The following is a 17,500-nucleotide window of genomic DNA, read 5'->3' on the forward strand; positions in this document are numbered from 1 at the left end:
AGAACACAGAGACATAGAGACAGACAGACAAGAGGCATGCAGACAGATACAGAGAGACATAGAGACAGACAGATAGACAGAGACAGAAAGACAGATAGAGACAAACAGACACACAGAAACAAACAGAGACAAACAGAGACAGAGACAAAGACAGGAGACAGAGAGGGAGGAGAGAGGGATGAAGGAAAAGAAGGAAAGAAGGAGGAGGAAATGAAAAAAGAGGGAGAGGGAAAGACGGACAGAAGGAGGGAGGTAAAGAGGGAGAACATATGCAAAAGAGGGGAGGAAAAGTGGGAGAAAGAAAGGAGGGATAAGAGGGAGGGACAAAGAGTGGGAGAGAGGGATGGGGGGAAAACAGGGAGACTGGGATAGAGGAATAGAGGAAGTAAAAGTGGACAGGAGCATGAGAAGGTGGGAGGAAACAATTACCAAGCATTTACTAAGGAAAATACCCACTGGTTCTTTGGCTAAGAAGACACTGGCACTGCACCTGCTCTCTGCTATAAGGAAAGTGTAGAGCAGGAGTTCTCAACCTGGGGGCCAGGGGTAAAAGGGTACTTTCTAGGGGGCCACGTCAAATTAAACTAAATTTTATCTCACCTAAATATAATTGCCTTTCACAAATCAATAAATTTGAATCTTTCGATTATGTTTTCTTGTACTATAGCTACTAACACCATTACACTATTCATAACTAGTAATAACTGATTCACTGAACAAGGCCATGGAGATTATTATATACTGACCACAATGAAAAAAGTTGGGAAACCACTAGTATAGAGAAACAAACAAAAGCAAAATCCTTTCACCTTTGCATGTTTGTAGGTATTTTTTATTGTTATGTTTCGTCATTTTGTTTGATTACCTTTAAACAAAGCATTAAAATAAGGCTATTTATTTATCTTAAGAAGCACATATAATAAAGAAGTAAACCACCTGGTTTCCACTGAATAAGTCTAGAATCTAAATGCAGTTCACTGAAAAATAAACTGCACAAAACAGCACAGAAAGCACCAGAAAGGAAGATAATCTATGGATTTAAAACCATACAAAAAATAAATAAATAAATAACTATTAATAAGCACAGAGCTTTAAAAGGAATATAAGCCTATGCAGCATGGATCCAACATAAATCTATCCAATCTGGCAAGATCAGGAAAAAAGAATGTACAAACCTTTCATGGTCTATATAAGGATTTTACTTGTATATCATAAAAGCTTCAAGAATGTGTACTTCCCTGTATACAAAATGATACTATATTAATTGTAGTAAACAGTTAAACACACACTGCAATAATACCTTCAAATATACTACCAGAGACAACATCACTCCATGACTTGCACTTCTACCTACCTGCAAACCTCCTTTTCCATATTTTGCCCACTTTATTTTCCTACTTACAGGCTTAGCCATCCAAAACAAGATCCATAGCTCTTCAAATACAATCAGATGTCAAGCTGCATCCTCTCTCTACCGCTTACCTTTTTGCACTGACTGAGTTTCTCTCTGACATCCTTCAGCTCGGCTGTCGCAGATACAAGATCGTCAAGAAGATGGTGTACAAGTGGAAGCCCATGGGGTGGAAGTGGTTCGCGGTATCCTAGGTCATCTAGGGTTATGCGTACTTCTTGTAAGACATCACTTCCACCAGCCATCTTTGCCAAGCCCCAAACTCTGCGGGAAAGTAATGTCACATATCATATCATAGTAAACTTACACATATCTATCCATATCTATATTTATGTCTTTATCCATCTGTCTGTCTGTCTGTCTGTCTATCCATCTGCCTGCCTGCCTGCCTGCCTGCCTGCCTGCCTGCCTGCCTGCCTGCCTGCCTGCCTGCCTGCCTGCCCATGCCTGCCACAGCTGCTGCCTGCCTGCCTGCCTGCCTGCCTGCCTGCCTGCCTGCCTGCCTGCCTGCCTGCCTGCCTGCCTGCCGGTCTGTGCCGGTGTTTGCATATGTGTGTGTGTTTGCATGTGTGTGTGTGTTTGCATGTGTGTGTGTGTTTGCATGTGTGTGTGTGTTTGCATGTGTGTGTGTGTGTGTGTGTGTGTGTGTGTGTGTGTGTGTGTGTGTGTTTGCATGTGTGTGCGTTTGCATGTGCATGTGTGTGTGTTTGCATGTGCATATAAATATATATATAATTTGCAAGAATTCAGACACATGAGAAAAGTCTTCAACCATAATACAATCATCGAGCCAAATCATTTAAGCCCAACCACCTGAGAATAAAAACATTTTTTAAAACAAGCGGATGGTTGAAACAACAAATGAAACTTAAGTGTATCATAATTTGTTAAGTCAACAAAATCTCATTTATACTGTCTCCCTGAAGCTCCATGTAATTGGGACTTCGAACTTCAGAGTTTATTGCAACAAATGTAGAAAGAGCATAGCAGAAAATGACACACTCAGTAATAGCATGGAATATACAATATCCTTTAAAAACACATGTAATTTCTTTTTTATCATAAGGATACTTTTTTCTCAAAAAATATATTAAGCTGCTTGCCCTTCCCCTTTTTGACAAATTCTATACCAATACTTCCCAAAGTGAAGTTAGGAAGATTTACAAGACACAATATACAGGATTTTATTCATATGTCAGACTGATCATCAATACTATTTCACTGTAACCCTCAGATCTTCTATTTCTTTCTCAAACCATTAATTACGAGATGGTGTAACAGTAACAGTCCAGAATAAAACTGCATCAAGTAAAGCTGCTGCTGCCACTCTCTGCATTCTGAACTAAAGCCAACAAATCTTCAACATATATATACTGGTAACACTGAACCTGAATTTGTCTTTTAACAGAAAATAAATCATGCGCAAGGTCTGAAAGCATGGTCTTACTTGAATATAGAAAGTGGAGGTTTGTTGCTGTGTGTGAGAGCACAATTTCCACATTATTTATGGCAACTTTTTTATCTAACTTATCATCGTTTTCTTGTACTGATTAACAAAGATTAGAAGGAGTATCACTTTAGTACCTTTACAACACAGCATTGTTAATACTTCGAGCAGACCTATTCTAGATACTTTACCCGTCTCAGAACCAGTGAAACTCCCAAAATTGTAGATAATAACAGGCAATATTAGTGTTTGCCCTAACTCAAATAGAATCGCTATAATGGCAAACGCAGCATTAAATGCACTCCCAACACGCTATCATATAAAGGAACAAGTAAATAACCAACTACCAGTTGCATACTTTATTTCTTAAAATGAAACGTTGAAGCCGTTACTCTTATAATCGACATAAAACCATTATCTACATCGTGGCATGACCGATTTCTTATATCACGCTTGTTATTCCTCCTTTACAACACCTTGCATGGCACCCAGAACATGAAACGCACCTTGGAAGTGTACATTTGATGAACAAAACCTAAAGTTTCCGCAAGTCAGCTTTCAAAAGTTTGTTTATTTGTATACATTTGCGGAAGTGTCAGCTCTGAAGCTAACTTGACCGGCATCTTACCGCATTTTGTTTGTAAATTTACTGACAATAATAATATTGCTCGAAATATCATATTCCAAGTACAAAAAATTAAAATAACATTTATATTACCATGAAAGTATAATTTTTTTATTCAAATCAAATAAAGACATTAAATGAAAGAGGCGAATTAGTTCACGAGCGATTTATTTAATTCAATGGCATTTTTTTTATCTTCGCCGTAAGATACCGGCCATTTCAATACTCGGTCTTGTGAATCAGTATGAATAATAAATAACTGTATTTTTGCAAGCCATCAGTGAGGCAATGGAACTAAATTATTCTAAAGATAAACATGAGTAAATGGATCTGAAGATCATATTTTTTATAAGCATTCTTCTCTAATGGATGCGTGGTAACCCAATAATCTTTCTTCTTTCTCCCTTTTTCTCTTCTCTTCTCTTCTTTTCTTTTCTTTTCTTTTCTTTTCTTTTCTTTTCTTTTCTTTTCTTTTCTTTTCTTTTCTTTTCTTTTCTTTTCTTCTTTTCTTTTCTTTTCTTTTTTTTTTCATTTTTTTTTTTTTTTTGTTATTCTGTCTCTCTCTCTCTCTCTCTCTCTCTCTCTCTCTCTCTCTCTCTCTCTCTCTCTCTCTCTCTCTCTCTCTCTCTCTCTCTCTCCCCTTCCTCCCTCCCTCCCTCCCCCTCTCTCTCTTCTCCTCTTTTGTTTTCTTTTCTCTTTGCTTTGCCTTTTTTCTTTTCTCTTTGCAAATAACTTGCAGTAATTAGCATATTCTCATCATCATCTTTGTGAATTGTTATTTCCTATTATATTACTATTATAAAATTATATGCAGTTATATCATCATATCACTGTCGTTATCTTCATAATCATTTCTCATTTCATTATTCACCAGTATTATCAGTTTCTTTTCTTCTTTAGTTACTTTGCTTATTCACAAAATGTCATTAATCTCAATCCTCCCTGATGGACAGTTACTGGGGTAACAGAGGGACTTGCTCGGACCTGATTTCAGGTGTAAAGTAAAAAATATACATGTATAATGTAGTTATGGTTGAGGCTATTTATTGCATGGTTAAAATTCCACTTTCAGCTTTCAGTGTAGTTCATGATTACTTGAATCATCCACAATAATAGTAAAAAAAATAGTTACTAATATAACCGTAGGGTTTGCTTTATTTCTTTCCTATAATAGTTTGTCTTCTTGATAAAGATTAATTCAAGCATTTTTCATGCAAAAATTGCAATATTGGATATCCAGGCTTCTAAGATCTGACAGCTAAATAAAAAATGTAAAACACTACTACATGCAACAACTTGCATACATGATATTCAATGGAAATGTATGTAAAGTGGGAAATTTCCACAATTTTATGTGGAATTTTGCATTTTGAGATGTGTTTAGCATAACACCTGCATAATATTCAGATAATCAAATGCTTTAGCAAAATTACTTCATTGCAATTTATCATTACTATATGAATTAGTTTTGTTACCAACAAGCAATCACTAAGCCAATATTTTGAACTATATATACATATATATACTGAACTAATCAAAATTACTGCACGCTATGAATGGTTAAAAGAAAGAAAGAAAGAAAAAAAACATTTTCATTATATTTATTTGTCAAAATAGTTACAATATTCACAAAAATACATTTGTAATATTGACTACAGATAATGCATCACATTACAAGGCACCAGATATCATATAAATACACAATTAAAATGCTCAGCAAAAATATATGATTACAAGGTTTCTTGTTTGCATTACAAAGCAAAGTTTGACAAACCTTAGGATCTGAAATATAAAGGCAATTCTATCTCGGTAAAGCAGCAGTATTTCAACAAAAGTGAAATCATATTTTCAAACTTAATGTCTGAAAACTTTCTTTTAAAACAGTTTTCTAAAAAATACAAAGGCAGTACTGCCTTTGCAACTTTATAACTATCTACCAATGATACTCACAGATTATACACCACTCTTTCATAGAATATCTTTGACACTGGCTTGATTCATAGAATAACAGTAGGTTGAAAAATGGTGAGGAAGAGAGTGAGAAAGGAAAAGAAAAGTGTCAGAAATGAAACCACTTTCAAAATTCTCATATGCACAAAAACATAACGTAACATACATTTTGTGCATCTATCTATGAGGTTTACAGATGCATACTGCATAGTCAGGGTTTTCTAAATTACCTTCAGTTCATGAGTTTGTTATTTAAGCACCTTCTTATCCAATTCTACCTTTATATCAAGCTACTGAATATATGAAATACATAGTTTTACAAAATACAATTTTCCTAGTTTGCATTCAGTACTCTACATATTTCCTATTAAATACCAACCTTTTCCAATATACTTCACAAAATCAGTATCTTCAATAATTCTGATGTATGATGTACACATTCTGTATGAAACTAGTCTACCTTCAAATCATTACTTTGTGCCAAGATTGATATGTTTCCTCCATCACAGAACAGCTCTATAGAAAAGCTACTTGGATATAAAAATATAGTTCTTCTCTAGTGTCCACTTCTGTGGTTTAAATCACAGACACAACAAAGAATTTGCTCATCTATTCACCTTGTTCTACTTTTCAATTACTCCCATTTTAATTTCATGTCACCTAAAATAGTGGAGATGTTACACAGTCATAAGATATGAACTTTCAATATGACGGAAACACGAGAGGAATTTCACCAATTCAACAAATTTGTGCTGAGTACCACCAGTAAATGCTTTACTGATACTTACAAAAAATCACACTTAAGGTCTTCTACCTTAGATAATAATGTAAACATCCTAGCTTCATATTCTGCATAAAAAAATAAATGCAGTGAAGAAAAAAAAAAGAAAGAAAAGAAAATGCACAACTACTGCAAACTAACAAACAAGCAAACAAAAATAACCCAATGTAACTAACCAAAATACAGAGCACTTGTTTTGACTGCCTTTAGTGTTTCTAAGTTGCATCTTATTCTCTCACCCTTAACATGGTCAGAGATGCTGCAAATTGTGGAAAGTGATGGAAGATGGAAATATAAATAACTCTGACTCCAGTAATGATTTTTTTACAGCTCGTATTACATAATATTTACTAATCTCACTATTTAGTCTGTGCATGTCCATCAATCACCTTTTACCTAATGTTAAAACTTATTAGTACATTACGCACCACCATATAAGAATCACTGACAATCATAATCATACTGTTATTAATTAATATTAATAATAACTGATATTAAAAAGAACAGTAACGAAATAATAATAATAGTAATGATACATTTGCTGTAATAATTACATTAAAGGAACTCTCATTATGACAGACAATAAATAAATACTGGAAATAAATGCATACAAAATCATGTATGAATAACATATTGGTAGGATTATCAGTGACAGTCACCATAACAATTATCATCATGGTACAGAAAAATGGATATGTATTGCTGCATAAGTAAGCCATACTTACAGAGGCAAAGCAGTATCCTATCTTTACTCTGTCTTTTGCTTCTATAATAATGAAAGGCAGTTCTCTAGCTATCCATAAGGTATTCATGATGGGAAAACAGTCATTCTGTTTTTTTTAGACTGGGAATGTACATAGAAAGAATACAAACATTCATTGCATTCTTAAACGTAATATATTTACACATACAAAGCTGACTTTACATTTGACTTTCTATTTTTGGCACTTATTATAGCAAAGCTGGAAACTTTGGTTGCACTTCTGATGAAATGACAGGCTAATGAAGTACAGATTTAAAGACAGTCATCTCAAGATGTCCACAAGGTAACAAAGAGCATGTTAAAGAAAGCAACAGTGATGAAGCCTTTTCATGATGCTACAGCAGTATTCTTACAGAAGACAACCTCATAGCTCCTTGTTGATCAACCTGGCAAGAGTCATCCCTCTGGCGTATACTGGCCTGTGTTGTCAACAACCCACAATTCCCTCAGACACTGGCAATAAGTACAGAAATCCAAGAATATTCCTTTATTAGGGAACTTGGAGAGGTAGAGCACAGAATACAATAAGATGTGTGGAGAAGTGAAGACATAAGACAAAGACAGAGTTTAATGTTGTGAAGTCACATAAGGTGTGGACACAATGGATGTGAGCAAAACCCATCTTAGATTGCTAGTTATTTGAGCAAAGTAAACAACACATCTCTTGCAGCCAAAGAAGTATGAAATGACTAAATACCATTCAAGGTCTAAAAATGGCATGTGTTTAAGACAACACACTTTCAATAACATATGTGCATGACACAAAACACTTGTGTGAGAAGTTTGGAAAAGACAACATGGGCCATGCAAACCATGACAATGACAACCCATGACTTCATGCCAAAAGGTATGTAATAAAAGGCAATGATTCCATGCCCTGTTACTTGCACTGGTGTACTCAGATTATGAAGTTCATTTCAATAATGAATTCACAGTCTTGGGACTGCTAGCACTGAATCATTATGTACTTACATTTAAAATAAGTTCAGGTTGGAAGGCAAAGGAATGAACATGTTTATCAATTTGGGATATTTTCAGAAACCATGTGGAATTTAAAATACACATTATGCAAAAATGAATGTAATGTACTGCAATGTCATCAGATAAATATATGTGTACTAACTAGGTATGTATGTGTGTCATTTCTATATGATTAATGTATGTATGTTTATGTATGTTAATGATGTTGTGTGTTGTGTGTTGTGGTATGTGGTTGTGTGTGTTGTGATGTGTGTTGTTGTGTGTGTGTGTGTGTGTGTGTGTGTATGTATGTATGTATGTAGGTATGTTGTAGTGTGTTTATTATATTATATTGTGTTATATAGTATTATATAGTATTATATTGTTGTATGTGTGTGATGTGTTGTGTTGTTGTGTGTGTATGTTGTATGATGTATGTATGTATGTATGTGTATGTATGATGTATGATGTGTTTATATTATATAGTATATATATATTATATTATATGATATATGTATATGTATATGTATATTAAATATAATATATATATATTATATATATATATATAATATATATATATATATATATATATATGTACACATAAAAATAAAAATGAAAAAAATGTACATCTGCACTATTCACCATTCCTACAACTTCCTTACACCAAAACTTGAAGTAAACAGCAGTATACCAAGGCCAAAACATGCGTGGTGTAGTGAGAACATCCTACCCAGGAAATTTCTGGCGAAGATTTTACGCCACAGGAAATGGTCTCCACAGCCCATGACAAGGCTGATGTTTTCATACTATCACCGAGAAAGGTCCGAGGCTTCACTGGATGGACTCACACTGTCTCTTTTTTCCATTGGTCGTGGACTTCTCTTTTTCAGGAGATGCTGCCCAAACTGTAACCATGTCAAAGAGGAGCTTAATATTAGAAGACAGAAATAAATAAAAAATAATGAAACTGTCACACATCATCTTCAAAATATAATATCACATATGATCAAACAAAACAAAACAAAACAGGATAAGCTGTTGTTCTATTTCTTGGTTCATTTAATGATAATTCAACTATATAAATAAAAATACAAACTACCATAAATAATGCAAAGTCAAAAAGATTAATCTGTAAATAAAAAATACACTTACAATAGGTAAGGAATTCTGCTCTTCTTTTGGTAAAGGTTTGGGGGTTCTAGGGTTAGACTTCTTCAAAACAGGTAACAAATTATTTACAGGTGTTTCTGGTTTAGGGGAGTTTTCTTCTTTGGGAGTTCTAAGCGTTGGCTTCTTCAAGATTGGTAATAAATTACGTACGGGTTTATCTGATTTTGCTAAATTTTGCTTAGGTAGAATAATTCTACGGGAAGTTTTCGGCGTTGATTCTGGAGACGAATCAAAATCATTTTTCTCATCTGCGTCCTTTTCCGGTGAATCAACATGCATCTTGGCAAAGCGTTTCTTCAAGGCTGCTGCAATAATAGCTGCTGGGTCACCTCCAACTGGGGACTTTGCCCTATCCCGTATTGGTGTTCCACCAGGTGATCTGCAATAAAAAGGAAGTGTTGAAAGCTCTAAGATTATCAGAGGAATACAAACATCAAAGGAATCAGAGGAATACAAATATCTTATTTTTCACATCCATTTTCTCTTCCAACAATGGCAATAAAAAAATATGTATACAAGTTATCTATTTGATCATTCTCCCTAGAATATCTCAACAAAGAACAATTTATATTTATAATTTATATTTTCTCACCTAGCTACACGTTTTAATTTAACTTTGTTCAGGCCTTTAAGAACATCTGCCATGGACACTGCCCCAGAATTGCTGCTCTGATTAACAGGAATATCCATAGGTTCTGTGTGTTTGTTGATGCTGCCTTTGTTCTGTGCAATAAGCTCTGCGAAGGACAGCTTACGAACAGGAGTGTCAGCTTGGGAATTGGAACCCTGGTTGGCTGGTAGTGGTGGTGGTGGAGGGGGAGGGGGTCCTAATGGAGGAAGTGGAGGAGGTGGGGGTGGTGGAGGAGGAGGGGGAGGAGGTGCTGAAGAACCGACAGGAGACCCTGGTCGGTCACCTGGGATAGGAGTTGAGGGTGGAGTAAGTGGCCTCTGGTTCTGACTTAGGATACTGGATATCTGTATGCGTAGTTTTGCAAGTTCATCCTCCAGAGCTGATATTTTAGCTATGGCTGCCGGATCTGTAAACGGTGATGCTGCATGTATCGTGGAATGTTGAAAAGAGGAATGGTGCATCTGAGAACTGGGAGCTGCATCGGAGGGGTAATGATTCCTGCTTAATCCCAGATCCGAAGTGATGCTGAAGGGTGTTGAAGAGCGTGGCGATGACTCGCCATTGAGGTGCTCTCTCTCTGCTTGTTCAAAGGCAAACAGGTCTGGAGCTGTCTCGCATCTTGAGATTATTGGCCTGAGGTTATATAAGTATTCTGTTACTGTTACAAATATTTCACAAATAAATTAATCAGTAAAACTTGCTGTTAACCCACAGTACAGGATGGCATGACATATATGTCATGTCTCCTGTGATTTTAGCTTAATCCCCCCCCACACACACACATATGGAAGGCTCCACATGGGCTTAGTCACCGAGCTGTCAATTACTAGTACTATCTACCGCATCCAAAGACCAGGAAAGGTGAAATAAGGTGAGATCATGAGGTCTAAATGACTTCTTGGAGACCCAGCATTTGTGGAGCTATCTATGTGTAGAGGCATTTTACAAAACAAAAATACAGTGAATATTACATTTTCCTGGCAACATTGGGTTAACTGGCTATGCACATACTTCAAACTGTGTAACATAATAAGACTGCACAGGACAAGAATGCTGAAGTTATGAATTTTGATTAACTAGAGTGCTAGCAAGAGGCAAGAATAAATATTACAAAATATTACTAAAAGTAGTATCATGAAGGCTCAGAGCCTTAATCTAATATCAACAGCAAGACAAAGGCTTCATTACTAATTTGAAGAATAAAAGAACAGTATTTTTAATGGTTGACTACATTATTTTACAGCATGAAGTACTTCAAATAATATGCATGTGTTTGTTACATTTGCTATAAAATCCATTTATCTATCATTTATCTAATCAATATCTATTTTGCATATACTGTCTTATAAGGTACACATTACAATTTCTCCAGATTATGGTTAATTTTTAAGTTATCGATAAATTCTATTTTGAAATCACAGAGTTCCTAAATTCAAACACAATCCAAAATTTGCCAGATTAGGAAATTCCCAAAGTCTATTATCAGTAAGCATACCTAAATGTACACATTTGCATTTTGCCATTAGTTTATCTTATAATATAAAGTTATTACTGAAGCAACACTGACTAGGATAACTGCATCACAATTCTTGGTCACAAATCCTTAAATAAAGAAAAATCTGATTCTCTTATATATGCTACTCACCTAAACCTAGAGCGTTCGGTGTCTGCCAGCCATTTTGGGTCGATAGTGCCCTGGGTATGGCCTGAGTACAAGGAGTCACAGGACTGGCTCAAACTTCGCAGGGCAACAAACCTGACAAGATAAACACCCATAAATTACTTTAACGGAAGTTCAGAGTTGTTGTTGTATTTTTTTTTCTTTCTTTTTTTTTTGTGCAAATTCCTTGCTTAACTGGTGTAGGTTCTAGCAGGAACCCCACTTCTGACTCATGCTAGATCCATCCTCAGATCCCGTTCACCTTTTTTTAGCTGCTAAGAACCGAACTTAATGATGGACAGAATTTGATCAGGCCTTCATTCTTTCATTACCAACTGTTGGCAGTTCATCCCGTATCAGATTTAACCCGTCATTAATGTTTCTTTTAAACACAACCATATATAATGAGTAATGTTTCTAATACATTTCAGCAAATTATTAAACAGCCTTGGTTCATTTATCAAGAAACTTTGATAATGTATTTCCTACAATAGGAACCTCTGGACACTTATCCCAAAATTAAAGTATGTTCTTTCCTGTCTAAAGGAATGTGTTAATTCAACTGCCCCCCCTCTCTCCTCTAACTCTCTTGGATTTTGTACTAAGTTTCCAATAATATTCCATACATAATTATATAAAAATATGTTTCTCTGCGTATTTATCTTTTTTTTTTTTTTTTGAGTCTTCCTGAATAACCAAGATTTCCATGATGTTCTAATTTTCAGGAGAAAACTCAATGAACCTGTTCGAGTGATATCATATCTTTAATAAAACTTGGACTCCAGAATTGGCACTGATATTCCAATTTTGTAATATCTCTGGCAAGGATTATTCATATAAAATATCAAGCAAGTAGTTTAATCATATCAAACCAAGTAGCTTAATTAGATCTGATTAAGGTCTTTGGTACTTTACTTAGGCATTAATGTTTTTCTGCTTTTATGAAATGCATGCAAAAAAGCACTGTTTTTTCCTTATTATTTTCTTTCTTTTTCTTCAACCACATAGTCACTGAGGAATCAATTATTACTAGGCCTACCTGATCACACCTATTTAACTATTTCTTTGAACTTTTTATTCTTATCATTACTATAGTAATATAAATTATTATCTATCAATCATCCTCATCATCAAGACTACTGACAATAATAAAAATAATAGAAATAAACTGATTCGCAAAAAATCAATGAATAGGGTAAATAGGTGAGATCTGGACTCCTTGGTGAGTAATTGCCTGTAGATCCATCTAAAAATCAAAAATAAACACATACACAAATAAATGAACACATAAATAACACAAAACCGTAAAGTATAACACATAATGCACGTTCCCAGCATTAATGGTTCAGAGTCAAAGGCATAATCCTAACCTATGCGGATGTGGATATGATGCCTATGCATAGTTTCTGCATGTTACTGCCTTTGGAAGTAAGAAAAAAGTAAGAAAGAATTGCTGGTCGAGCATACACTGAAAATTTTGTATGGGTAAGTTTCGTAAGCAGTGTATATTTTGAAAATAATTTTCAGGACATGTAAGTGGGTTTTTATTTTTCACTGAATATCTAAAACTGATTACCTCTCTATCATGATGCTCAAATTCAGGTGATCATCAATCAAAACATTTTTATTATATTTTCAACTTAGGGTCTTTTTATAATAGCAAGTATTAGGGTATCTTGCAAAAATGCCAGTATTTACATTGCAACTAGCCAACAAATTTAATAATTTTTGGTCTACAATCTCATTAAACCAATGGTTGCTCAAAATACAACTTACTGTCAAAACAAGGCTATATCTTGTGATAAAGATATATCACTACAAAACGTGTCTGAAAGATATTTGTTAACTGAATGACCATTTATTTTTTTTTTTTTATCAAACTTGTAACAAACAAGGACCATACTGACACAAATAAGGCCCATACTGACCATGTAATCTTCCAGAAAAAAAACCCATTAAGATGCAACAATTAGGAATGCATGTATTACAACAAAATTCCACAAAATTTCAGGTTCAAAAATCTTACAGCAGAGGCATCCCTTACCTTAGATACGGTCTCTCCACAGGCTTCAATGGTAAAACCGAGCCAACAATCCGCACAAAGGATTTTCTACGTGCTCTTGTTGATGATGTTCGCACCTCCTCCCTCAGTCTGACCAGTAATGGACCAAGGCCCACTGCCTGCAAAATCATCCAGGCACTTTCTCCAAAATCTTGCACCAGCTCCTCCACCAGCCCCAACAACATTGCTGGCATGCCACTCATTCTGTAAACCAAGAAAGAGCTTTTGAAAGGAAGTAATAAAAAATATACTGCAAACTAATAAAAACACTCAACATAAAAAAAATCTAAAATACAAAATGGAAGATCTCAAAAATACTGTCACAAATAAATAAAACATGAAAGTACCTAATAAAAATCTATCAATAATAAATACCAGTTAAAAAATAGTAACTATAAATAAATATTATATATACACTTAACAAGATATTTGAAATAATATTTAGTTTGGGATGGAATACTCCTTTCAACCACCTTCTCCTGTCTGAGTGCTGGGCAACATCAATCCTTATGCAGTCATGTCATTATTAAAACCACTTTTGTTTCATTTTGTTTCATTATTATTAATTTTTTCTTTCTTTCTTTGTTTTTTGTTTTTCTTTTTCTTTCTTTTTTTTGGGGGGGTAGGAAAAAAATTGTGGTATAAACTTAAAAGTAATTATATTTGATTATCAAAACAATTTAATGATTATAGTCCAGTGTAGGGTAACACAGATATATTTGCATACTATGCATATTGTAATTTAGTTTTAATATGTACTTATTCTAACAGTAATCATGCGTTTGCATGTTCTAACCATGCAATATGGTTTTGGGAATGGTGAATCAACACCCCAGACACAAGTCAGCCTAATCAAGGAATGTTCACAGCAAACATTTCCAATTCATTAAATTAAGTGAGAGTTTTCAGAATGTAACCAATGTTTGATTAATGGACAGGATAGAATGACACAAGAATGTAAACATTATTTCAAGGATTTGAAATATTCGGGCTGTGTTTCCTCTTTATACACAAGTACTAAAAGTACATAATACTCAGATGGAATTATGCATAGTTGTTTACAGTGCTAGCAAGCTAATATTTAAATAATTTTTTAAGTAACCAGATAAAATGCAATTTTATGAAACAGCACAGACCTTGCATCTATATTCTAACTCCTCTATTTTTTCTGTATATATTAGATATGTATCATTTAGCTATGATAAATGTCTCATCAAAACCAACAAACCAGGTTAAGTCTAACAGCTCTTGTAAAAATTACTTTATCTTTATCAAAAAAAAAATATATATATATTATTATATCAACAAGAAAATAAAAATAACTACAACTTAGCAAATTCAGACATTCAAATCAAGAGGGAAATTCCCTTAAATAAGTTACTTAAAAAAAAAAAAAAAAAAAAAAAATATATATATATATATATATATATATATATATATATATATATATATATATATATATATATATATATATATATTGTGATATTACTCTGGTAAAAGATAATCACTGGCCCAATAGCAGTTATTCTGCCTATTACAGGCAAATTTTATCTTGTACTATATGGCTGCGGAAAACAAACTAAACCCTGTACAATGCAGTCTGGATACAGTACAAGGATAAGAAAAACCACCTTCCCCAAAGTGTCTCTATCAGAGGATTTGAGCTGATATCACTAACATAAGCCCAATTTCATCCAGCTGTCACTTGCAAGGTAAATATTCTTGCAGAAACCCCACCAGACCCCACAAATTTGACCCAAAGAGTAGGAAAGGACATGAAGGATACCAGGGAAATTGTGGGGTAAAATATAACAGAAATATACAAAGTGGATCATAATCATCTTCTGCATGGACTGCTCCTCAATCCACACTCTCGAGAAAAAATCCTCCAGATATTTATGGAAGGGTAAAGCATACTGTCAATTGCAGGGAGTCATGGAATACATTGACTAATATCACATAGAGCTTACACTTTAGAGCAAGGATTGCACGTGGTATAGCCCTCTGCAGTAGATAAAACAGGGTGTACAGCTCATTTTCCCTTGTATTCTCTAAATGTGAAATGTTGGCTCCATCCTGTAATGTGATGTGTTTTTTTTTGTGTTTCTGGGCAATATTTGGAATGAAACAGCCACCATGGACACATAGCCCCCTGTATTTCATATTACAGTGACCCTCATCTTGTATACATGCTGCACAACTTAATTTTCTTTGTATTTTACAATCACAATCACCCTGCTAAATTTCAAGCTCTCCCCCATTACTGGATCGAAGACTGTGGAGATGGGGGATTTCCAAGGCAAAATTCCTAAATTTATGCAAAGTAAAGTGTCCACCTAGTCATATGATATGGATAATATGAGAGAGAAAAAACAAGAACTTACCTTACTAACACCACCAATACAGATCCTTCACACTTAATGCAAACTTCTACTTCTTTCACTACCACAACACTCCAATGCTATCATTTCTCATACCCCCACAAAGTAAAAGCACAGAGACTAAGCAAACTTTATAAAAGCACTCAACATATGTTCAGTTTTATCCACTCAGTGAAACACGAATCTCATTCCTCACATAAAAAAAATCTGGAAACGTTCAATATTTTGGACAAATCGTCTCATGCCTTAAGATTTTATCTCCTCGCCTACCTCCTCCACTTCACCATTCCATATTTCAGAAAGATACTGCATAATAACCAACCAATTCCCATACGACATGCTTTAGTAGATTTCCCCTTACTTTTACACACAATAAAATAAAACAAAAAATCTACGATTCCCTCTCCTCGCCCTTTACAGGCCTTGACCTGACCACCAGCTCAGGAAATCGCCCTTCTAACAACTCCATTTCCCACTAAATACTCTAATCTACTGCCCTCGTGAACGCTACGTTGATGAAACGAACTCGTCATAATATGTTAGAACGCCCAAGACCCTTATTTTAGGGTAAAACAGCACAGATCCTTACTTATTTTCTTCCCTGGTTTCATTTTTCCCGTCTTCAGTGACATCACTAAACCTAACGTCCTGACGATCTTATATCAGGATCACGTAACGGCGAATCTTCTCCAATATTTTTTCCATATTTCGTACTTTCGACAGATTCTTTTATTAGGAATTTTTAATCAAGGCAATCGACGTCAATCTACGACATCAACGCTTCGAAAGGAGGAATATTTAACGTATTGTTATAACGCCGTTAACATATTTCCAATCTAACGAGTACTTAGTTCAGACTTGCGTTTCGGATTTGATTTTTTACTCTCAATTTTTATGCGTTTTAATCAACAGCTGCGGTTAACCCTTTAGTTGATTACACATGAATATAGACATAGGATAAAAAGGAAGAGGGGATCTTTAACAATAACCCTTTCGATGAAGCTTTAAAATACTTATCATATGGGAGATAAAACGGGTGGAAAGTTTTAGCATTAATATGCGGTTCGTGTAACTTGTTCATACTAAAGAGGTTCTCGGACAGAAGGTCCATTTCTTAGAATTGCAAAATATTATGACATAAACTTACAAAGGCAACTTGTTCACTTGTAATTGCGTAAGAAAGGACCCAGATAATTGCTGTATAAGTTAGTAGTTTCAGTTATTATAACTAGAGTGCGAAAGTGTATTATTATCACTGTTATTATTATAGGTATTTGTTAATTCTTCATTTATATCTATCTCAATTTTCCTAGGTACTGAAGTTGATGCTCAAAGCAAATACCCTAGACATCTTTTTAATAAAGTGAAAATCATGTGACCTGAAGTGTTTTCTTATGCACAACAGGACCGGTGTACCAAGTGAATGTAAGGTCTGCTTGCTCCTTTTCTCCCCCAAGCCCTCTCTCTCCCTTCCGCATGTTATTCTTGTTTGTTTGCCTCCCTTTACAGTATATATATGTCTAATTTTCTGTTTATCTCCAGTTTATCTCCATTTTATAACTGCTCGTCCTTTTCTTTCCTCTTCTCTCTCTCTCTCTCTCTCTCTCTCTCTCTCTCTCTCTCTCTCTCTCTCTCTCTCTCTCTCTCTCTCTCTCTCTC

General features: G+C 34.8%; 2 protein-coding genes across 3 annotated transcripts in view; both read right to left on the minus strand.

Moving 5' to 3' along the window:
- The window catches only part of LOC119575005 (centrosomal protein of 135 kDa-like), a 150,106-nt gene extending 146,647 nt beyond the window's left edge, over nucleotides 1–3,459 (minus strand). The window contains exons 1-2 of the mRNA XM_037922317.1: nucleotides 3,365–3,459; nucleotides 1,483–1,675 (exon numbers count right to left, since the gene is read on the minus strand). Coding sequence (XP_037778245.1) covers nucleotides 1,483–1,656 — 174 coding nt within the window. The 5' untranslated portion in view covers nucleotides 1,657–1,675; nucleotides 3,365–3,459. The remainder of the gene's footprint in view (nucleotides 1–1,482; nucleotides 1,676–3,364) is intronic.
- A 1,609-nt stretch (nucleotides 3,460–5,068) lies between these two features.
- Nucleotides 5,069–17,500, minus strand: part of LOC119575007 (mitochondrial fission regulator 2-like) — a 20,804-nt gene continuing 8,372 nt past the window's right edge. The window contains exons 1-6 of one of the 2 annotated variants that reach the window (XM_037922321.1): nucleotides 16,431–16,484; nucleotides 13,443–13,664; nucleotides 11,384–11,494; nucleotides 9,700–10,371; nucleotides 9,090–9,486; nucleotides 5,069–8,842 (exon numbers count right to left, since the gene is read on the minus strand). In XM_037922321.1, the coding sequence (XP_037778249.1) occupies nucleotides 8,747–8,842; nucleotides 9,090–9,486; nucleotides 9,700–10,371; nucleotides 11,384–11,494; nucleotides 13,443–13,663 (1,497 nt within the window). In that variant the 5' untranslated portion in view covers nucleotide 13,664; nucleotides 16,431–16,484 and the 3' untranslated portion in view covers nucleotides 5,069–8,746. Of the gene's footprint in view, nucleotides 8,843–9,089; nucleotides 9,487–9,699; nucleotides 10,372–11,383; nucleotides 11,495–13,442; nucleotides 13,665–16,430; nucleotides 16,485–17,500 lie in introns of those variants that run through there. The other variant, XM_037922320.1, reaches the window with a different exon arrangement.

The sequence above is a fragment of the Penaeus monodon genome, chromosome 7 (genome assembly GCF_015228065.2).
Source record: "Penaeus monodon isolate SGIC_2016 chromosome 7, NSTDA_Pmon_1, whole genome shotgun sequence".
Lineage (NCBI taxonomy): Eukaryota > Metazoa > Arthropoda > Malacostraca > Decapoda > Penaeidae > Penaeus > Penaeus monodon.